Source organism: Amaranthus tricolor, chromosome 12 (genome assembly GCF_026212465.1).
Source record: "Amaranthus tricolor cultivar Red isolate AtriRed21 chromosome 12, ASM2621246v1, whole genome shotgun sequence".
Classification (NCBI taxonomy): Eukaryota; Viridiplantae; Streptophyta; class Magnoliopsida; order Caryophyllales; family Amaranthaceae; genus Amaranthus; species Amaranthus tricolor.
This window is the reverse complement of record NC_080058.1, coordinates 8,868,837-8,893,822: the sequence shown is the minus strand read 5'-3', so window position 1 is coordinate 8,893,822 and position 24,986 is coordinate 8,868,837. Positions and strand designations below refer to the sequence as shown.

General features: G+C 33.2%; 1 protein-coding gene across 1 annotated transcript; it reads right to left on the bottom strand.

The window, feature by feature from the left end:
• Positions 1-10,319: 10,319 nt before the first annotated feature.
• On the bottom strand, positions 10,320-23,372 carry LOC130828874 (cysteine-tryptophan domain-containing zinc finger protein 3-like). The gene is made up of 13 exons (XM_057694900.1): positions 22,734-23,372; positions 19,442-19,514; positions 19,237-19,358; positions 18,718-19,104; positions 17,157-18,628; positions 16,750-17,072; positions 14,181-15,535; positions 13,942-14,096; positions 13,495-13,655; positions 13,118-13,266; positions 11,794-12,159; positions 11,553-11,703; positions 10,320-10,518 (listed from the first exon to the last, which is right to left on the bottom strand). The coding sequence occupies exons 1-11, from the start codon at positions 22,821-22,823 to the stop codon at positions 11,965-11,967; spliced, it is 4,482 nt and encodes a 1,493-aa protein (XP_057550883.1). The 5' UTR covers positions 22,824-23,372; the 3' UTR covers positions 10,320-10,518; positions 11,553-11,703; positions 11,794-11,964.
• Positions 23,373-24,986: the final 1,614 nt, after the last annotated feature.

The window sequence follows — 24,986 nt, the reverse complement described above, 5'->3', positions numbered from 1 at the left end:
TCAAATCAAGTTAAATAGAATAAATAAATTGATTTTGACCTTTTCAGATTTGTTTGATATAAAAAACATAATTTGGTTTATTATTTGGGTTCGTATTTCAGTAGAACAAACAAAAAAAATAAACTAAATTGAATTTTAGAGTCCTTTATGATTAAGAGCATAGGTCTAAAGAAAAGAAAATAATTACTTAAGCTATAAATTGGAACTTTAAAATTTGGTTTTGTTATGTTCTAAACTTAGAATAAAGTATTTGATTGATTGAACTTTTGATCATTTATTTAAAATTTAACGAATTGTTTAAATTTTAAATATTTGATTTTATGGTTTGATTTGGTTTTTTGAAATATATTCCGTTTTGATTTGATTTGATTTAGTAAATTTTTTATTTAGTTTGGACTGAAATATGAAAAATTGAATTTAGTTTGGTTTGATTTGATTTTTATTTGCATCAAAATCAAACCGAAAGCTAAAGTTACACCCCTAATTGAGTTTGTCCAATTTGTTATACTTTTTATGTTTCATTCATTTTTCTATTTAGAATATTTCACTTAATAAGAGAAAAATTATAATATAGTTTTTGAGCGATATAAGAAAGTAAAACATATTCTACGTTTGATGTAGGGATATTCCTCATCCGTAACTTGATTTAAAGTTTTGAATATATGTTTATCATTGTAAACATGTCTTGAAGTCCTGAAATCAATCCATCGAGACATATATCATCCTTGGCAATATTCACATTAGAATCTATTGAGTTATAAGTCAAAATTAGAACTCTCATCAAAACTTACAAGATTATCTTTAATAGAATGTTCCTTGCTTGATAAAGTATAAGTCTTTCCCTTCAATTTCATTTTGTTTGTTCTTGAACACAAAGCAAATATTCTTAGGATGCCCGATTATTCCACTTTTTCAACAAGAGTTGTCATTGGGTTTGTTGTCATTCTTGGAATTACCCTTGCGGCCCGTTTGGTACATGGTATTAGAGGGCAGTAATGGTAATAAAATTAAGTAATAAAAAATTTAGTTGTTTAGATGCCTTCAATGATAATGAATGGTAATAAAATAAGGTAATGAAATTACCAAAAAGAAACTTATTACCATCAAACAACCTGGTATTAGGCTGTAATGGTATTAAGTATTACTGTGGTAATAAAATAAGGTAATGTTATTTCGAGCTGAAGAAAAAAAAGGTATTGTATGTAATTATCCAAAAAAATATTATTATTTTTTATTACTAATGCTTTTAGATACAAATATACAATAATGAAACTAAGAGTCATTACTATTTTTTATTACTAACAACCAAATGCAATCAATAGAATATTATCTTCCATTACCATTCTTTAATCATGCACACCAAACATAAAAATCTTCATTACCAATTCTCATATCCATTCCTTCATTACTATTGTCATTACAACATTTCATTCTCATTACTTCATTAACATCAACTAAACGGGCCGTTGAAAGTTTGCAGTTTCTTTCACTTGTATCCACTAGATAATGTCTTCTTCCCATCCTCAACAAGCAATTATGTTAATGTTTGACATGTTTTAATTGCCATCTCTTGAACATTCTTGTTATCTCATGCCCAACTCAATTTGTAGATGAGTAGCAGATTGATATTTATATTCCTTCTTATATTTGAGAGCATTTTTCACATCCCTCGAAATCATCTTTTCCATTTGGTTATGCTTCCTTGTCTCTTCTATGGTCTCATCCTCCTTCTCCATTGGTTTTGATCTGCTTATGACATATGCAACGTTGAGGATAGTCAAGATAAACATTGTTTTTGCCACCTTCAAACCTTCATATTTGATCACTTACTTCTCTATAACTGATCAAAACATCAATTACAATGAAATAACACATGCTTACAAAACATAACATTACTTCGTAAATACATGCACCTGTTGTTGAATGAGTACATCCCTTAAAACAAAGATCAATAAAGAGCGGAAGTTATTGCCTCGAGAACAACCAAAGTGCTCTAACGAGCACCTAAGGTGCTCGAACTAGTGACCCTATGCTCGAAGGAGCATTCTTGGTTCTCAAATAAGAGCTCCCCTTCGTTCGTTCATTCTTGCTTGTAGCTTCAACACTTGGACCTAATGCCTTAAGCTTATTGGTCTCACTAGTATATACTCCTTTAAACCTCTGATTTTGCACTATGAAGACATGATCAGAGTTAAGAAATTGGGATGGGTAATTAGTTTTATGTCCTTTTGTGAGTTAATCGCAAATAAGAGTAAGAAAATAAAGAGAAAAAATATGTTGAAGTAGTATAGGATCATGTGCTAAAATAATAATAGGACAAATTCATTGGAACAGACTAGAAAAGAAGGTGTGACAAATTGAGAGGAACAGAGAGAGTTACACTTTAAGAATATCTTAACATGCTCTAAATATTTGATAAATTTAAGGCTATTTATCTAAAGCTCAAATTGTTAAATACTTTCTCCGTATTTTTTAAGAAAATTATAAATGGTACCCCTAAGTTTTTGCATTTTATCAATGGTACCCCTAAGTTTTTCAATTATCAATGGTACCCTCGTGTTATTGAGTGTTTTACAACCGTAACATTTTCTAATTTTTTCTGTCCAAAATTGTTAACTTTTTTTCTTTTTCTTTTATTTTTCAATTTAAAACATTAAAAAAATAAAAGAAAAAAAAATTTAACGATTTTGAACGATTTTGGACGGAAAAAATTAGAAAAGGTTACGGTTGTAAAATGCTCAATCACATGAGATTACCATTGATAATCGAAAAAACTTCGGGGTACCATTGATAAAGTATAAGAACTTAGGGGTATCATTGATAATTTCACTTTTTTTACTTGCACACAAACCAAGTTTTGTATTGTTCATCACTCTATGATATTTTATATATTGCGACTATTATACGAGAAAAATATAGTTATGTGAGAACTTGTTTTATTCATCTCGTTGCATATTTTTATAATATCAAGTTTTTATAATTTTTATTTGTTTATAACTCTGAATATTAACAATCTGACAAACGCATTAAAATGTGTATAAAGGTGTTTAGGTGTAATTAAAAACTCGAGTAAGGCTATAGAGAGTTAGAGACAATCAATAATAATTTCTAATCAATAACTATGATTAACAATAATTTCTAATCAATAACTATGATTTGTAAATCACCAGAAAAAGACAATAATAATAATAAAAATAATAATAATAATAATAATAATAATAATAATAATAATAATAATAATAAATAGGTCGAGTCTTGGTGCCCTTTATCTTAGAGTGTTTCCTGGGTGGTGTAGCACTAGTAATATTGCTTGGCATGATTGGGGGAGGATTATTATTGGTTGGCGGAGTGATGATGTCCAGCTTGATATTATTCATTGTGATAGTCAGTTTATCCATGTTTTTGCAACTCCTAAGTCCAGAATCGGTTTCCATTGCACCTTTGTTTATGGATCCTCTGTGGTTCATGAATGGAGGAATCTATTTGCTAGCCTTCAAGAGATTAGTAGTTCCCATTAAGACTCCTTGGGTCATCTTGGGCGACTTTAATTGTGCAGCCTATTAGACTACATGAAATTAAACCCTTTCGAGGTTGTTTGGAATGGTGTGGTCTTCATGATATTCTTTATCGTGGTTGTTTTTTTACATGGACTAATAAACAAGTAGGTTCGAAGCGCATTATGAGCAAAATTGACAAGGTTCTTGGCAATGATCTCTGGGATGAGGCTTTCCCGACAGCATCAGTTACTTTTCTCCATGAGGGCTTATTTGATCATTCACCAACGTTGGTTACCTTTTCTGTCACTCAGCGAGGGAAGAAACCTTTCAGATTCTTTAATTATTGGACCTTGAAGGATGATTTTCTTGAGAATATTAGAATTGTGTGGAACACAAGAATTGAGGGATATCCTGGCTACCAAATCTCTCAGAAGCTTCTCTTTTTGAAGAAATGCTTACGACTATGGTATGGCAAAGAGCATCATCTCCTTGAGATGCAAAGGGCGTAAGATCAACTGTTGACTATGCAAATGCAATTACACGATCATCCTGATAATGAGGAACTTGCTACTATATAACATCAACGTCTCTCATTTTGCAACAGTTGAAACGGGAGTTAGAATCTGCTATGAGGCAAAAAGCTAAGATGAAGTGGATTCAGCTTGGCGATGACAATACTCTGTTTTTTCATCAAAGCATAAAACAGAGACATCATTCTAACCGGATCACTCACTTACAACCTAATGGAGTAGATATTACTGATCCAGACTTGATTCAACACGAGTTCTCTCAATTCTACTTCAATCTTTTTTGTACGGAATTGGAGAATAAGGCTAAGATTAAACCGGATGTAGCTCGAAATGGTCATATCCTTTCAGATTCTGAGCGAGTCTCCTTGATTTTATCCTTCTCTAAGGAAGAAATTAAAGCGGCTATGTGGAGTATTCCAGATGATAAAGCCGCCGGCATAGATGGTTTTAACAACAGGTTTTATAAAGCTGCATGGGATATTGTTGGTGATGATCTAGTCCAGGCTATCTCTCTCTTCTTTAGCAATGGGAAGCTGCCTAGGAGCTGGTGCATTACAACAATCACTTTGATTCCAAAAACTCATTGCCCGTCTCACTTAGGTGAATTTCGACCAATTTCTTGCTTTCATGTCATTTATAAATACATCTCTAACTTGATCTACTCTAAATTACAACTGGTCCTTGGAAGTTTAATTGATCAAGCCCAAGGGGCGTTTGTTTCAGGTAGGAGTATTATGCATAATATTCTGCTTTGTCAAGACTTGGTCAAGCAATATACTCGGAAAAACTGTGCCCTTAGTTGTCTAGTTAAGATTGACTTGCACAAAGCTCATGGTACGATGGATTGGAAGTTTCTTAAGGAAATGCTAGTTGCCCTTAATTTTCCTGATCATTTTATTTCTATTGTCATGACATGCATAACGTCAACTAGCTATTCTCTCTTTCTTAATGGTAGGCCCACCCCTGTATTTCGAGCTAAGAGAGGTATTCGCCAAGGAGACCCTTTATCCCCTCTACTCTTTGTTATTGGTATGGAATATTTGTCTAAACTTTTAAGAAGTATGGAAGGTAGCTATGGTTTTCATCTTCGGTGTAGGAGAATTAATTTATCTCACTTATGCTTTGCTGATGACTTGATGTGATGTTGTAAAGGAGTATCTTTTCAGTTCGAACCCTTCATCAATGCATTCATAGCTTTTCCCAAGATTCGGGTTTACATGCTAATGCTTCTAAATCTGCCATATATACAGCTGGGGTTGCTCCACGCATTCGATCAATTATAAAGGATCTTACTCATTTTTCCTTTAGCACTCTTCCTTTTAGATACTTAGGTGTCCCTCTCTCATCCAAGCATCCCTCGATAGCTGAATGTGAGAAGTTAGCAAACAAGATGACTAGTAGGATTCAGAGCTGGCAAGCCAAAAATCTTTCTTATGCAGCTAGACTTCAACTCATCAATTCTGTACTAATGGGGATATCCTCTTACTGGTGCCAAATGTTTATTCTTCCGAAGAAAGTTATTAGCTGTATTAATTCCATTTGTAGATCTTTTTTATGGTTTGGAACTGCTGACTCGCATAAGCCTAGGCTGGTGAATTGGAAGGCGGTTTGTAAACCAAAGAAGGTTGGTGGTCTTGGCATCCGGAACTTATACATTTGGAACCAAAGTGTCGTGGGGAAGATGGCTTGGCACATTCATATGATGAAGGAGTCCTTGTGGGTTAGATGAGTCCATGGTGTGTATACCAAAGGCGGTAACTAGGAGATTTTCATTGCGTCCATCACGGCTAGTTGGGCTATGAAGAGGATCTGCTCCACTAAAGACACTTTGAGGAATTGTATCTTTCCAAATGCTTATTCCATTAAAGCTGTGTATAATGAAACTTTTAAGTCCACTCCAAAAGTTAAATGGAGATTAGTGGTTTGGAATAGAATGTCTATCCCAAGACATCTTTGGACAAGCTTAAAATAAAAGATAAGCTCCAAGCTTTGGGTGCAACAGCTGATGACCTTTGCCCCCTGTGCATGAGCGTTTAGGAATTGGTTTGCCACCTATATTTTGATTGCCCATTCAGCCAAAAATGTTTAGATGGTATAGAAGCATGGTTGGGTTTTAGATTCAAGCGCATTGATAAAATGGATTTCCGCAACCTCAAATTGAAGAAGCTTCACCAACAATTCATGTGTTCCATCTATACTTGTACTATTTATGCCATATGGAGGAGTCAGAATGTTTCTGTTTGGGAAAACATGGTGCCTACTCCTGGATACACGTTATTCAGAACCAATCGGAGATTGTGCATCGCCTCAAAGCACTCCATTCTTCTGTTGCTGACTGACTGGGCTGTTTATGAGTTTTGTTGTTTGATGTTTTTGTTTTAATTTCTCTGGTTTTGCTGATAGCTTGTATAGCTTCCTTTTTTCGGCCTTTTTTGGCTTTGTTCTTTTTGGTCTCTCCTTACTCTTATACATGTGAAAAGTGGGGCGTTGCAACTCTTCCTAGAAGATGAACTTCGTTTTCATACTGATGCAAATTAAGTAGGGTTGTAGTTTTGGTTGTATAGTGACTTTTTTTTTCTGGTGAATGAAAAAATTTTATTTCCCAAATAATAATAATAATAATAATAATAATAATAATAATAATAATAATTATTATTATTATTATTATTATTATTATTATTATTATAAAATAAACAAAACCCAATAAAATAAATTAAAATCACAAAATTCTCATCCTATCAAATCATAGCACATAAAAATAATTTGTTAATTTATCAAATAATAACATCATCAACACAGAAAAAAGCTTCCCTGAAGGCTCAATCAATCCTATAGTCTATACAAGCAGTGACTCCAATTAACAAAAGTTAAGTTTGGTATTAAGTGTAATTTGGTCTGTTGGTTAGAAGGCAAAAACCAGGCCTTGATTAAAATCTTTGTTAACAAGATTCCAATACAATAATTAGCATCAATAGATTGTACTTATATTTCGCCACCACTTGTTGTAATTATTAGCATACCTTTAAGAATCCTCTCTTTTTTATTTTTATATTTTCATTTAATTTTATCATCGTAATAATGTCAAAAGGATTTAAAAGTTAATAAACAAATGATTTTAATCATAATCAAAGGTGATATTGTACAATTAGTATACACTCCTAGCTTATTGAATTTAAAATCCAAAATAAAATAGTTTTCATAAAGTTTAATCACCCTCAATGCATTACTTCCTCCGTTCCGTTTTAGTTGCAACATAAGGATTTTTTACGCAGTCCATTACACTAATTTCATCCTTGATATCTCTAATTATGTATAATAAAAAATTATAAAAACTTAATATTAATAATCTTTACACCGAGACGAATCAAACTAGATCCCACTTGACTATGTTTTAACTTATAGATTAAAAATTAATCACAGATTAAGAAAGCTAAGTGAATAGTGTATATACTTTCAATATTAATAAATTGGAATGGAGGTAGTATATACTTACAGTGACAGGTTTTGACTATTGGAGATCTTGACTTTGAAATCAAAGGAAAAGTAAAAAAAAAATTTAAAAAAAAAAAAAATAGTCAATCACGAAGAAAATGACTTCGACTTTACAAGTCCTACAACAATTGAGGAAAAATTTTAATAGAAGTACTTATTGTATTTTTTATTGTATTTTTTATTAAATTTTATGATTTGATAAAATTATATATATATATATATATATATATATATATATATATGAGTTTTTTTGGAAATATTTTATTCTCTTTATTTAGGAAATTAAGATATCTTGTTATTCTAATTTCTATGTTTAAATCATTGATCTTTTGTATAAATACGAGTGTTTTTCCTCTAATGATGAAAAAGAAAAAATCGAATATTCAAAGCCAAATCCTAATCTACTTTATTTTCCCTATTATAATTTTTATCATGGTATCAAAGCCGTAAGGTTCATTCTGAGATCGGTAAAACCTTTTTTTCAAACTTCATCATTTACCATATATACCCAGCTTACTTGAAAATTAAAATGGCCGACCAAGAATCCAAAAATACCCTTATTTATACAAAAGATCAATGACTTAAACATAGAAATTAGAATAAAAAAATATCTTAATTTCCTAAAATAAAGAGAATAAAATATTTCTTTAGAAGATGAAATAATATCAAAGTTTATTTTATTTTCCTACAATTATTATTCTTTAAGATATTAATAATTAATATACACTAAGAGAATAGAAGTGTTAGGCGAGAATCAAACTCAAACCTTTATTTAGAGAAAATAATACTTATTCCAACTGAAAAAAGATCTGATTCTACATTATAGATCGTTAAAACAAAAAATGTATAATTAATTCCAAGAAACTATCGAACACGTACTATTTCCAACATTAGCACACACACTAATTTAATGTAATGCTTGTTTTGTTTCCTTTTTTAGTTGCAATTATGATAAATGTTCATAATCCTTTCATTCCTCTATAAAGGTCCCATTTAGTTATGGAAATTATTCAATGTACATATTAAAATTTTAGTATATTAAAATTATTATTAATATAATTCATACTGATAAAAATAATTACAGAAATTAAATAAGACAAAGATAATAATAAAGTACTTCCTCTGTTCTGATATTGTTGCTACATTTGCATAGGCACGGGAATTAAAAAAAGTGATTGACCTATACTGTAGCTGATTGTTTACTTTATAGAGAAAAATATTTTATTATTATTAATTGAAAAAGAAAAAGGAAAAATAAGTTGTTAGGTTACCTTATAAAGTATAGTATAGTATTTTATTATAGAGTATAGAGTAGGATAAAAATAGGATTAGGTAGAACTTTAAATGATTGTTTTATTACTAAAAACAGAAATGTAGCAAGTAATATAAAATTGTCAAAAATAGAAAATGTAGCGGGTATTATGGAACGGAGGAAGTACCTCACAACAACCTACTCTAAAATTGAAGCACAAGCCCACCGCTTCCTCTTGTAATTTCTTTCATATAATAATATAAGTCCCACTTCATAAGATAAAGATTTGTGTGAAGTAGTACAATATACTTTTTCTCTGATTTATGATTTTTTTATACTGAATATTATTTTGTGTTTCTTTTTAATGACTACATTTCTCTTAAAAATATTTTCAGATAAAAACATATAGCTATTAAAAAGAAACATAAAATAGTATATTTTGCTTTATCAATTTTTGGTATAAAACAAGATAAATAAATAAAAATAAAATAAAATAAAATAAAATAAAAACTAATAAAAGAATTACTATATGGATAGTATGGAAGAAAGAAATGAGTTTGTAAATAAGATTTGAGGAGATGATATAAGACCATTTTCAAAAATGAATTGTAGCAAAATACAAAATTGAAATTTTGTAATAAATAAATTTAATTATGACTCATTCACTAAAATAATTTCTACTATTGTTTAACTCAAAATAATCAATAAGAACCTTCTCAAAATAAACCAAAGAATGTTTTTTACTTATATAATTAGGTGCATGTTAAAAAATATAAGTAATAGTTCAGATAATTTTGAGAAGGTTACTTTCAAGATCCGTTTGGTAGTCTATATTAAATGGTGAATGATAATAGAAAGTTTAGCGTAATTTTTGGTAGAAAAATATATTGACTATTTAAATAGTTATGCTTGTACTTATTCAATTTTCTCATTTTTTTCATAAAATTTATTCTAACATATTACCATTTAAAAAGATGGTATTAGGTGGTAATGAAAATTATGAACAAAAAAAATTTTTATAATTAAAATTCTATTATGACATAATACATTTTATAGAAATTTGCATTATAAATTATTCCCATTACTACCTTTTAATACAAACAACCAAACAACACATAATAATACACATTAATTTTGAATTAATCCGTATTGTAGATTATATTGAGTAAATAAGTCATGATTGAGATTATTTTTTACATTTTTTCTAAAAATTAGTCCAATTTTAAAAAAAGAAAAATTGTAAAAATAAACCAATATGTGCTGGATCTGGTGAAAAATAAACTCAACTATTGTTTATTTTTAAATAAACTCACCTATTCGGTACAATTGTTGAAAATAAACTCAACTATTGTTTAATCCGAATTTTTGATTTACAAAGAAACTTTGAAAATTGTTATAAACAATAGCTTGGTTTATTTTTAGCAAATATACCTAATAGATGAATTTATTTAAAAATAAATAATAGATAAAATTATTTTCAGTGATCAAACAAAAGTTAATTTATTATTAATTTACCCATTATAAAAAAAACAAAGTAATAGAAATGAGTTTGACTGTATAAAAAGCTTTATAAGATGGAGAAGAAAATCCCTGTTATATGTATTTGTATCTATACTTGTATATGGATATATAGCCAAACAACAGCACTACCAAGTCTACAACAGTGAGGCCTGGCTACTTAATACTAATACTATGTTCCAAAATTGCTGCCGTATCTAGCTTTTGCTTCAGCACCCATTGATCAAACCTACAACAGTAGTAATCATCACTCATCAGTAAAGCAACATTCCTTCATTGCTAATACGAAATGCGGATGCATAATCGAAATTTTGCCAAAAACTGCATTTCATAATATTTCCGAGTTCTAACTTCACAGCTATACTATCCGACAGCGCCACACCTCTTTTTAGACAATTACTACCTTTTGAAAGGTAACTTGTCGGAAAAATTGTTTATAAGGTACTCAATCCGTTCCATTAAGATTGCAACATAATATCTCAAAAGCAGCTCTCATATTGTTATACGAGATGTAGCAATATCAATGTTACAGAGTAGTTACTTACAATTCTTTCATGTAATAAACAAGATAATGCTGAATAGCAAATCAACTAGATAATATTCCGGTTGTATGATAGTCTCTTGCAACAACAAAACAAAGATAAAAGCGGTTTCTAGCAAAAGAACATTTTGTGAAAGGAGAAATTGCACGTAACAAGCCGAGTTTTGGCCAAAAATGTTTATTAGGCTCAACTTCAAGTATTGTGTTTGTTAGGACGAACTTTCAAGTTAAGATTCATCCAACAAACCTTTTCACTGGTTACCTGTTAAACATGTTTTTTTAACTTAAAAGATCTATAAAAAAGGGGTAAATTTTTTGATAATTAGAACCCTACACCATCTTCAAATAAGTTGGCTTTGCATGAATTCAGTGCACACTAAAATAGAATGCACCAACCTTAGACTTAGTGAGTATGGGTTAAGAAGTGTGGCTTGGTGGAGCGGAGATCAGTGGGTATATGATAGTAAAAAGGTGAATGAGAAGTACACGATAAAAATATTGCGCACTATATAACATTATTATACATCTGTAAGCGAATGAACCTCCTTAAAATGGTTCAAGGTTTATAGTCGGGAATATGCGAGTAGTCGAGAATATTATAGTCAATAGTGTATAAGGTGATACCTAACCGATACTTCTCGCGCATAAAAAGGTCAAAGAGTAAATTATAAAAACAGCATTCAGATCAACTCTTGAATGTAACATCAAAAAAAGAAAGTTACCTATCAGTTCTCACGATCGAGTGCTGGCAGCAAGGCAGCATGAACTCCCCCATAAGAAAAATGCAACTCCCGCCTCTAGTAAATGTTTTTTACTGTATATTTACAAATGTCAAATGACGATCCGCCATGCTCCGAAAATCTCAACTGCAGTCTGCAAATACATAAGACAGGATCAATAACGAAAATGTTGCAGTCCGATAACTGAAAATCATAAAAAAGGCTTAGAAAACGCTATACGAACCTTAATACTTTTGGGAACATTCAATAATCTGTTTACAAATCCTTCCACAGTTTCATAGTTTAAATTCTGTACATGTTTTTGCTTATAATATTAAAGACGAAGGTTATACCAAAAATGGGCAGTCGGGTTCTGCAATGTATATGCATCAGAATTTCGGTTTTTAGTCAAATGTCAACTCTTCAAAGACTCCATTGCAAGTCGGACTAGATCTAAAAGACCATCAACATCATGGAAGCTGAAATCAAGGACATTCTTTATGCACAAAATGCCTTCCTCGTTTCCTGCCTGTGTAAAGACTTGCATAGCAGCCGCAAAAGCACCTTGCGATTTTCGGGAAGCCTCCATTGCAAGATTGATATTATGCGTCTGTAATTATAAAATGAGTCAATTAGACTGGATATTAGTCAGGCAATATAATAAAAATAGTCCTACCCAAATGTGAAAAGAGGCCAAAAAAGGGAACCAGAGGGGGCAGAAGTAGAAGTTGCACTATTGGTTTCGCAGTGCAATGCTGTCTAACATGGAAATTCTAGTTCAATTGTCTAAGTTAGCTAATCTTTCTATTACCTTATTTTGTTGCATTAACGACCCGTTTGATAATCGGTACTAAATGGTGGGAATGGTAATGAAATTTTAGTTTAATTTTGGTAAGAATATCTCTTGATAAATTTAATGACCATATTTATTCTCCTTCAACAAGCTCATTTTCTTCTCAAATTCATTCCAATGCATTACTACTTGAACATGTGATATTAGGTGGTAATGGAAAATTCTGAACAAAAACTTTTTATGATCAAACTTTTATTAACATGGTAATGACATGATACATATCATGAAAATTTACACTACATATCATTCTCATTACCATCAATAAGTACCATTAACCAAACAGGCCGTAAGTAGAAGTGGCACTATTGGTTTCGCTGTGCAATGCTGCCCAACATGGCAATTCTAGTTCGCAGTTTCCTAAGTTAGCTAGTCTTTCTATTGCCTTATTTGTAGCATTTAATGTGATCAAGCGAATTGTTTTTGTCATGCAAGTTTGATGTTTGTTTTATTCCTCATGTTTGCATGAGATGGTGGCAACTCTGCAAGGGATGAATGTATACACTTCATAGCTCAATTTTCTCTTCCTGAAAACGGGACTCGTGTCCAGGATGAGGGATATCCGATAGACATCTACATTGTTTCCGAGAGATCGAGAGTGTTAATTTTTTCCCCAAGATAAAATAATCCAGTTGGACGCCTAAATATTTTATAAAAAAAAGTTGGTATAGGGAAAGCAAACAATGCAAGCAGTATCTGTCTCAGAAAGAACACATACAAAGTCCAACAGCCGCATAAAGTTGGGTCTGTTTTCAGCAGAAACAACATGACTTCGATGATCCATAGCAGAATGTCCGTCCCTGACTGTATCTATGGTGGCTTGATTTAAGTTGTCGATATCAGAAGCAGATGATGATGGAGAGTCCACTGCATAAAAAAAACATGATACTTAGTATTATTAATATAAATTCGATCATCTAATCACAAAGATAATTACATAATGCTGAACTAACTTTCAAAATATTTCGAATTCTGATGTTTAGTCCCACTGTGAGTTGGATGCACAAGAAAAATAAAAAAGTTCCGCATACCTTGAATTATAAGCAAATATGATTTATCAACCCCAAATAGATTATTAGCGGTTAGCGCCATTACCTTGAGGAGCAGGTAATACAGCCATTTGCAGCTCCTGACGATCTCTGCTCGCAACAAGATCATTGCAATAAACAACTCTCATATAGGCTACCTCCATGCATTTGTAAGCTAAAGCAGCAAAGGCCATGTCATTGCATCTCTCGTATTCAAGGGCACAGTACCTAAGATCACAACCCGTATACAATAAAGAAAAATTAAAACATCAACAAGTAAACGTGGGTAGAGAACATAGAAAAAAAAACATTAGTAAAAGTACCGTTCCACATCAGTAACAAATGCCACCAAAAACGACTAAAAACAAACTAATTAGAAAGAATAATTTAACTCTCAATTTTAATTACTTGTATCAATAAGAGGGATAGCTTGCTTTTTGTACTCAGAATACTCGATCTCAAACAAGAATAAGAAAAACGGAGGATAAAAAAGTCTACTGCAAAGTGAACATACTCGCATAAATTTGCAGTCGTATTATACACTCCATTTGGTGACATCTCTCCACTTCTATCTTCATTGTTGTCGGGTTCTAACAAAAATGCACCATGGAGAAACTTCAATGCCGCTTGGAAGAAAATTCCGGTACTCTCTAGACCTGACCCAGCAACCTTGATGTAGACCGGAAAAATGTGAAACAAACTGTTAACAGGACAGTGATTAAATAAAGCACATATTGGTAATAAGAAACACACCTTCAAACAATCAGCGGAATGTTTAAGATCCGTTGCCTCCTTCAAGGCAGTTTTAGCATCCCGATGGAAGTATTCTTTCTTCCTAGAACTTGACGCTTCAATATGATTAGATGCATGCACAGCATGGTGTAACTGTCTCAAACCATGATTAATTGCATCCTTACAAGAGGGTATCCCCTTATCATCGTCAACTTTCCCACCACTTGAACCAGTACCTCCATCAAGTTCAGGAACACCATGCGAATGAGATGATACTCCTGTTTCACAGTCAATCTTGCCAAAATGTAGCCTTCCTATCTCAGCATTGGTTCCATCATGATTCAACCTGTTTGGATGTTTCGTCATCTGATTTTCAGCATTCCAATTCTGTCGTGAAGCGGATGTTTCCTTGAACATGGAATCTGATTTGCCACTTGTATTCTTAATATCTTCAAGCTTTGGTTGCGTGCCTGTTGCATATGATGCTTTCTTTTCCTCAACAACCGCAAAATTCCTAGAAAGATTAGATTTTCGATCCCTAAAATTTTCATTATGAGGGGTAAGCTCCTTTAAAGCACTTCCTGCCCCGGATTTTCTTCCAGATTTTTGCAGCTGCTTATTGTATGCCACAGATTTCTTATTTGTCACTTTATCGGAAACCGTTTTGGAGAAGTTCATAGAAGAGGATGAAATTGATCCCACGGGGGAGGATTTCACTTCATTCACTTTTGCTTTCACTTTGTTGGAGATTTTCGAAGAGCTAGAGGTGGTAGCATTGTCCAACAAACCCAAATCAAGGGCCCTTTCAGAAAATGTTCTGCCCCCACCAGGGGTCTTTTGAGCCACTTTAACAACATTACGCTGCTCCACAGGTCCGTCATCAAACCTACCTCCCTTGAGTAGACTACTACCGACAGCATCCCCAAGATAAGATTTAGCAATATCACTCGGAGTACCATCACGAATCTTAACTGCGCGACTAGCTTTAGCCTGAAAAGCCGATGATTTAGACCTTTTCTCTAAGATATGTTCAACCCCACTATTTTTCTCAGCATCAACATCATTTTTTAAGTGCCCTCCTTTGCCCGAGGGTAATACATCAGAAGAAACATGATGCTGCTTATTGTTTTGTTTTCTCTTCTTCCCATACTCATCAAATAGCTCATCATCATTCTTCACATCACCCTGAGTCCTAGCTTTAGCTTTTACGGAAGGATATTTTGGACTTTCTTCAGTAAAATTCGGAGGAACTCGTAAAGCACCAGGATCGTAATCTTCCGTTGATTGCTGACGCACTCTCTTCATTTTCTTAGGAACTCCATACACCTCAACATCTGGTAACCTTTTCTTTTCAACCTTTGATGGCCTGCCATCACCTGTTAATCAAATGGTTTAGTAAAGCATCTTTCCATCCGTGACAGAAAAATTACATCGGCACACCAGGCAGCCACTACTGCAAATCATGTCATTGCAAGAGAAGGAAGGCGGGGGAGAATAAAAAGGAAATCATGCAAAACACAATAGTTTCTTCGGATAACCCATAATATAAATTCCAATATTTTCCCTGTTTGATAAGAGTAAGACTCACCACCGCGCAATATACAGAAATAACAAGAGCAAAAGTGTCTCATGAATATTAATAATTAAGTGAAAAGCATCAATATAAAGGGCACTACTGACTCAAAAGAATAGAAAAAGAAAAGACCATCACTGCACATGATCAGTATCTGACCATAGTGTAAAAACAAGGTCGCATCGCATCGGCTGCGTTGTAAAGGTTTTAAAAATAAATGAACTGATATTCCCGGCGTTGTAAAGGTGTAAAAAAACCACGTATTAAGCCGTATCAAGGGATATTTTATGATTTTGACCGACATTTAGGAGTTACGATAACCATATCACTCTCGTTACCGCATCGCCGTTACCGCATCGCCGTTCTGCAATCGCGTCCTTTACCGCATTTTTACACTATGTAAGATTCTAATAGACACAAGCTAAGAGAATAGAGAAGCTGCAATGCTACAGAAGACCAATGCGAAATTCCACAGCAAAAATGCAAAACTAGGAGCCTTACAAATTTGAGACAACCACTTCATGAGGGGTCAGTGCTTCACAAAAGCTAGTTACCACAAAAAAGGCAATTTATTTGAATTTTGTTTAGTGCATCCAGGCAGGCTATTATGCCAAAACTCAACGCACAACGAGTGTAAGGTTGGAACTTTGAGGAGCTTAGAAGAGAAGAACCGGGCCTAAGATGGCATGCATAACAAAGTGAAGAATGACATGAAGAATTGGGATTTGCCGGAGCATGTGGCAATATATAGAATACGAGTGGAACGAGAATCTATGTAGATAATAATAATTAGAATTGATTTTCTTAGTTGTAGATAGGCATTAGATGGTACCATTAAAGTATAACTTTTGCTCGCGATTTCCGTTGTTAATTTGTTTTGGTTCATCAATACATGTAGCCGACCCCATATTATTGGGTTAAAGTCTTTGGCATGGTTGTCGCAAAACCAATAAATCATTTTGTGTTAAATAACTACACTAATAAATGATGTTTAAACACACATGGTAGGAAACTCACCACTCCTCCGGATACTTAGCTCCCGAGGAAGTTTTTTCAGATTCTTCAAATTCCTCAGTTCACCCAAGGAAGTTTGTTGTACTGTATCCATATTTGTCTTCACCAAATTCTTCTTTTTGCCTCCACTGGGCAAAGTATTAAAACCAGAAGCCTGGCTAGGAAGAACATTTAGGGCACCGGCTGACACATCTAAAGACGTATTTACATCCGGATAAGCTGACTGATTTTTTTGAACCAAAGAAGCAGGACCGACAGGTACGTATAATGCATACAGTGCATTAGTTGTTTCCTCCTCACTAAAACTACACTTGTTCATCCCAGGCCTATAAAACAGACGTAGAACTTAGCAATACAGAAAAATCTTAATGCACGAAGTAACAATTTAAGATATGGTACTGAAAACTTACAGCCATGTTAGCATACTACAAGTCCATTTCTCTTCCGTGAGTGAGTTTGCGCTCATGCCTAAAGGCAGAAGCCGCCACTTATGACATTTCTCACATTCTACCCAGTCTTCCACAATCTGAGTATTCTCAGCTGAGGGGAAATCAACTGCAGGAATTCCTTCTGTATTAGGCCCCATGTTTGAACCAAAACTAGTATTACTGCTTGATTTATCTTTCAGCTTTATTGTGAATGATTGTGTCTCTTGTTCAGGAACTCCTATTACAAAGTTCTTTGAGCTCACGTCTTTTCCTTTCTTCCTTGAATTTGGCTTACTAGCTAACTCTTTAGTCTTCCTTGAATGTGGCTCCGCAGCAGAAGTCTGACTATCCATTAATTTCTTCTTGGGTGCAGAAGACAAATTATCCTTGTCACTAGGAGGTTCTTGCTTCGCCAAAAAACGAGTTATATCCTTGGAGTGTGAATTATGCTTCAAAGGTTCAAGTGTGTTCCCAATATTGAATTTCATCTCCTTAAACCCATCATCATACTTGTCATTTTTCTCATTCTTCAAAGAAAAAACACATGCTTCCTCATCTTTTGCAATCCTATCTCCTTCAACGAGACATGCTAAATCAAGATCCTCCTGTTTTACTTTGTCCTTTGCTATTCCCTGTTGTTTCGAAATCGTGTTCACTTCACTATCTCTCCCATCTACATTCCTTTTCTCTGTGCTAGATTCCCTCTTTGGAATCAAAATGACTTTTTTGCCCTTGGAGTGTGCAGGTCCAAGCACATTTTCTTTCACTTTGTCATGCGGAATACTATATTGTTTCGAGAAATTATTTAACTCATCCTCTTTCTGATGAACCTCATTCCTCTTCTCTGCATAAGAGTCACTCCTACGAATGACTATGATATTTTTGTCCCTCTCAGTCTTCCTTTTTGAGGTTATAACATCCTCCTCATCCTCCATCAACGAATGCTTTTTTGCATACCCATGTCCCTCTTTTGGCTTATCCATCGCTACACTTACCACTTTCATTGGGGTCTCAATGTCCCCACCCAAGAACCCAACTTCATTTTTCTTATCTAGCGGCTTACAATCACTGATCTTGTTCGACAAGCAAGCATGTTCCTTTTCTACCGAATATGCAACAATTGCATCAATGGAGGCACTAGAAACCACTTCTTTGGCGGTAGATATTCCATCCTCGTCCTTTCTGGTAGAAGTCAAGGCAACAATATTAGATGGGCATTCAGAACTCTCCCTCATCGATTCTACAGGCTCTCGACTTTGATCTTTCTGCTTGAATTTTCTATCCTTGCTCGTTTCCTTATGCTTTAATTTCTCATGAGCAATGTCAACGGGAAATACTTTTCCACCTCCTGGTAAATCAGATTCCTCATAGTTTTCCATATCCCTTAAATGAATCAAGCTATCATGGAGAGGTGAAATCAGGTCAGCGTCAGGAAGAGGCTTGGCTGTCATAATCTGCTCCAGAAGAATCGCAATGAATCAAGAAATATATTTAGCAAATTACATGGATACTAAAAAAAGTGTGCTCAAGGCTTCAAGCTCACCTTAACAATGAACGACGGTGAATCCAATACTGAATCTTGCAAGTCGGTTGAAGTCCCGTCATTGTCCGAAGGACTAGCCTCAGGAGAGGGAGAAGGGGACATATCAAGACCAAGGCCGCTATAGATTGCGGATTTATCCAGATGAGAAATGCTCTCAGATGTCATTTTGACTCGAAACTTCAGTAAGTTTTTTTCAGAAGGATTAGTCATCAGTAACTTATTAGGCTGATTCAAAGCAAGTTCTCTAGAATGTATATGTTCATTTTGGTTATTCATCGCATAAATCCCTATTTTAGAAATATCTTCCACAACCTGTTCACCAGAGGCCGGTATGGATCTTGACGGCATTAATTGACTTGCAGCAAAGCTCGGGTATTGGTGGGAAGGCTGAAAGCACGGATTTTCGAAATATTTCAATTTTGTATATTAACACAGGAAAATAAGAAGAAATTTATTACAAAACACTAAACTACAACTTAGAATAAATAATTTCATAGTCATAGTCACATAGATATACACCTTTGATGGCAGATTCTGGGGAGACTTCACACTAACATGGCTCTTGCATTTCTGATGAAATGACATTGGAGTGGAGCATTTTTGTACAGGGAGGAATGATCCATAATCCCCAAATCTTGCACCTAGCAAGAATAGAAAATAGTTATAAGATTTCTAAAAATATGGACTAACAAAAAGGAAATAACCGAATGGTGGGATATCTCACCCAAGCTCTCCACGGAAACAAGACCCATAAAATCTTTCTGGTAATTTCCCAAGACATTTTCAATCTTCCTGTCCTAAAGACACCAGAAACCAAAACAATAATACTATCAGAGAGAAATATTACAGACCAAAAATACGGTATTTTGCACTAATTGCAAAAAAACATCATGAAGTACCACAACGCAAAGTGGGTCGTTGAATTTGGGAGTCGGATGTACACAACCTTACCCCAGTAGAACAAGGATTTATTAGACACAACCTCATTGTTGCCACTAACAAGAGTAAGCTTGCACACATTGGACCCCCTAAAACCTGCCTAGGTGAGAGCTTGATCTCATCCATAATAGGTAAAATCTCCAAAACTAGGTCCAATTAACGTCAATCATAGCATGCAAGCACACAAGAGTTTTCAAAACAAATCAATACAATTCTTCACCGAGTCATAAGTTCAGTGCAGCTTAAGTATATCCTTTAGTTGGCAAGGATCAGTCATTACTAGCCTCTTTAAAGAACAATAAACACATAATGGAATGTTTGATTAATATTAGTAGCACAAACAGAAAGTCTTTGGAACCGCATCCATATAAAACATAAATAAATCCCAATTCACAATGTGAAGCAGTACAGATGGACTGAAAATTGTACAAATTAGGAATAACCTTAAATGCATCATCAAAAGATAACAAAATCTAGGAAAAAAATACTTAAAACCATCACTTGATCTTTTTTTCAAAATAAAAACCTTCACAAAATTCATTAATGAAAAAGAAAAATCAGCCAACGTTGTTCTATTACAACTACGATATGCATTGGAGTAGTCTATCTCTTACTTTTGGAAATAAAACTACAAGAAAATAAAGCTACATTTGTGATGAAGGAAGGGCTAAGATACGATGGATAGCAAGAAGCACATATGTTTTTTTACAATATTCAAAGAACATTGAACATGGAAGAACCTAGAACATGCCTCTAGTACATAGAATCAGAAAGCCCATTGCTTATTGATCAACACATTTTGCATATTAAAGAGAGTCACGTAAAGGTTAGCAAAAATTTGGAATCAGGAAAAGAAGAAATAATTTCACAAAGTTTACTTTTAAAAAAAATATGAGCGCAATCTTCATAGGTAAGGTTGTCCTATTTACTACGATTGCAATATTGCTAAGCATGAAGGGGGGTTTTCAATAGATGTTGGATAACCAAACACAAAACATAAATGACGAATTTTCAAACAAAGCACATTAAGATTGTTAACCTATATCTTTTCTCCTCATGGACAAACCGCAAAAATCTAGGGCCTCAACAAAATTTGCATATCGAGCATACAATCAATTATTATAAAGCCTTATCTTTTCTTTCCATTTCTCTTGGAGCTGGAGGTCAAAACAGCCTTGGACAACAAAATACAACACAATTATCCATAACCGCTAGGGATCCAGGTGTTCTTGTATTTATATAGCCAAAAACTCAGGTGTAATGGAAAAACTAAAACTATGTTTGAGGTTCACTATTTTGGTTTTTCACAGGTCATAATCCTTTGTTATGTACACGCCATAGCGCCAAAATGTTGTTCTCACGGTCATAGTAATGATCTTCAAACGGCTTTGCCCTCAATATAAAGGGCTTTGCAGTTGTCTCAACCTATACTGGTAGGAACAAATTCTTTAAAATAAAGACAGGATAAGGTGATGTGGTAATTTTTTACACTATGGTACGCACCTTGTTTGCACCATTCTCATTCATCTTCAAAGAAAGGTTTAAGAATTATAAAACAGAATATAATGGATGTCAGAGTACATACGAAGCTTTCCAAGATATGGAAAACAAAGGTATTGCTTTACATTTACAATGTTTCATACTATACACTACTACTACAACACGACAAAAAATGAAAGTTAATTATCACTAAACGCCAAAGATTCCCATGAGAAACATTTACAAAAACCAGATATGATATCCAAAATTATCGACACAAGACCGAACGACTGCATTCAATATAGTGAAAAATGGACATATCTCCAAATTAATTGACCAAGAAGAATATGATTTGGAATCAAATTGAACTTATACTTTGGCATCTTACACTATCTGTAGTAGTAAACTTTTGACATAAACTTACAATAATCACAACAAACTTGACAAAACCTATTTAGTTCATTCCAAAACACCCTCTATAATATACCAACCAAACTATAACAGCAATGCTATAATGAAATCAAATATAAAGGACGTGTCACGGTCTGCAAAAGCTTCCAACATTACAAGACCAAAGTGTCCAACTATATACAAGACTAGGGCTACATTTAGCCTTTAGGTGTAAATTAAAGAATAAACACCACTTTCATTATGTCGGATATAAGTTTGAAACATTCACAACATTTACTATAATGAAGTGAATCCACATGTTTATGATTAATTGATCAAAGCAACAACATTCCGTATAAAATCATAACCAACACGCTTCTCTCAAGAACCTCAAGTTTATTGATTGGATAGCAAAGTTTCGATTTGGCTTATATGTACTGATGTACCAATTCAAACTGACCGCAAAGATACATCCATGACAATTACTGAATTAAGATGCATCCTCCGACTCTAATAACAACACCCATCAAGTCAATATACAATTACGGCCCGTTTGGTTGGTAGTACTAAATGTTGGTAATCGGAATGATTTAAAACCACCTCTACCAATGGTAATGCATTGGAATGAATTTTATGAAGAAAATGAGATGATTGAAGTTAGACAAGCATGGCCATCAAGGTAGCCAAGAAATTTTTAACCAAAATTACACTAGTTTTCATTCTCATTACTACCGTTTATTACCGCCTACCAAACAGGCCATAAGGGTGATACAAAGCAAACAAAAATAACATAACCGCACAAACATGTCCGCAAATAGTTCAATCACCAATACAATTGACACCAAACTAGAGCTAAATAGACCATGGTCATGAAGTTACAAGACAGCTATACACAGCCACAATCTCCAACTCGCAAACAAGTGCAGAATGAGATAGGATAACAGCAATAATCAACATATGAAGTGGATGATTACATAAAACCTACAACCTCAAATTGAAACACAAATATCTTTAAAATCAAATCCCAAAGTTAACAGCACTTGAACAATCATATACAAAATAGTCCACCGCAATTCTACTACTCAAATGTTCTATACAAAAATATACAAAATCCCAAGTGTATTGAAACAAATTACAGGAATTTTCAGTACAAAATGCCCATTTATTTAATTAATTAAAAGATGAAAACTTTGGCAATAAATGCTTACAAGGTAAGCGAAGTCTCTATCAGGATCAATGTTTTCATCATCATCTTCATGAAAATAAGCTTCCCCCTCTTCAAATTCAATGCCTTTCATCTTAATCCACAACCCCCAAAAACCAAAGAAAAAAACCCAACTCAACTTGTAATACTAAACCTTAAATTACCATCTAAGAATGCAGTAAACAAAGAACACTATCATTGGGAAAAAAAAAAACACCTAAAATTTAATCCTCACTAAAAAACTAAAAAAACTCAAAGACTAGTTTTTTGTTCTCAATAAAAGATCAAAATTTTGAAATAGCAATCCGAAAATCCAATACCCAAAAAAACCCATGTAACAAAGCCCTCAAAACAATCATGATAAGCCACAATAACCCACCCGCAAACCAAATATAACAAAAAATCTCAATGAATCAATAACAAAATCAAATTACAGCAAGATTTCCTAAAAACCCACAAAAATTAAATATAATTCCAAATATTAATTCAGCCCAAAATCATCAAAAAATAGAAATATATCGACACTAAAAAGGTTTATTTCTTTATGGGTTCTCTTCTTCCTATTCTCTCCTTTCTCCAGCCTCCTTTTCCTCTCTAAGCTTTCTGGAGTGGGAGTTTTCAACAGAGGAACAGAAGCAATTATTAATAATAAAAATAAAATAAAAAACATAAAATACAGATATTAAGAAGTATAATTAATGATAAAAATTGAAGTGTGTTTTTCGTTGTGTTTTGGTGAAGATTTCAAAAAAATAAGATTTTTTAATAACTTTAATCAAAAAATAAACTTCGGTAAAATTTTATTCCCAAAATAAGCGTCTTTGGCCCCAAAGCTAGACTCGGTACGTAATTGCTGTAATGAACAGCGAGTATAAAGAAATGGTCAAAAATTTTAGTCAAGGGTAAAGTCGTTGTTACTAACAGCGACGTATGGGTTCTATAAAGTCGCTGTTAGTAACAGCGACCTTATACGTGCCTAAATACAGCAGTCTTCTTCCTCCTTCCTCATTTCACCTTTGGTTTAGTATTTAGGCACGCATAAGGTCGTTGTTACTAACAGCGACTTTATTGTACTCATATGTTGTTGTTAGTAACTGCGACTTTACCCTTGACTAAATTTTTTGACCATTTCTTTATATTCACTGTTAGTAACAGCAATTACGTACCGAGCCTAGCTTTGGGGCCAAAGACGCTTATTTTGGAAATAAAATTTTGCCGAAGCTTATTTTTTGATTAAAGTTATTAAAAAATCTTTTTTTTCAAATAATCTGTTTTGGTCTTGACCGAGCCCTAAATTTAGGGCCGCAAACATTCTGATATCACGTCTAGATTTGAATTCGACCTTAGTTCGACTTAATTTGTAAACACAAATTTTTTATTCAGGTTATTTTATCGCGAGACGATTTTAATTGGATTAGCCAAATATTTAAAAATAATAATTGCTTCCTACATACGTGGAAATTTAGTTTTCAATTTTTTTATGTCTTTTTTACTATTGAGACTTTTGTATCTCACAATGAGACGATCTGATACAAGACTTGCAATTTGAGAAAAAGTTGGATTTAATTATTTAAACTTGAAAACAAAAAACGATTTTTGAGTCCGATGTGTAATACGACTCCAATCGAGATCGAATCATGGTTGGATTTCAGAAAAAATTCGATAATCCGACTTGAAATTTGGATTTGAACCTACACTGACTTTGATTCTGACTTTGTCTCAATATTTAAGTGTATAATTTATTTTATACAAATTTTTATATCTTAAGATTCATAGAAATATATTATTGTGCTTATGTTGTGTAAAATTTTTTATTCTAAGATTTTACCAAATTTGACAAAGTCATAAACTCATAGTTGGGTAAGTTTGATCCATGAAGTAATACTAAAATTGATCACCAAAAGTTAGATAATCAAGTTAAACAAGTTTGTGATGAATTATCGTGAATAATTCAATCTATTTTTAATTATCTGTTAATAATTTTATTTTTTGAAAATTTTTTAATAATTTAACTTTTGCTTTCAGCTTGTTGCCAATGGATCTTTCAGAAAATTGACCTGTTATATCAGGTTACTTTTCATCTTATTTCTTCTTTATAATAATCTAATAATTATTTTCCATTACCTGCCAATAATCCCACCTTTTGAATGTTAAGTCTCTTTTAATTTCTTTAACATATTTTCTCTTCAATTATTATCAAAAATTCCACAATTTTTAAAATACTCAATTTCTTTTTGCCACTGATTTAAAGAGGTAT

Excerpts from the sequence above, each read along its gene's own strand:
- LOC130828874 (XM_057694900.1), bottom strand. The coding sequence starts at position 22,823 with ATGAAAGGCATTGAATTTGAAGAGGGGGAAGCTTATTTTCATGAAGAT. Across the intron at positions 15,536-16,749 it reads GCTAAGTATCCGGAGGAGTG|GTGATGGCAGGCCATCAAAG; the intron begins GTGAGTTTCCTA and ends TTTGATTAACAG. Across the intron at positions 13,267-13,494 it reads TGTATTACCTGCTCCTCAAG|TGGACTCTCCATCATCATCT; the intron begins GTAATGGCGCTA and ends TTTTTTATGCAG.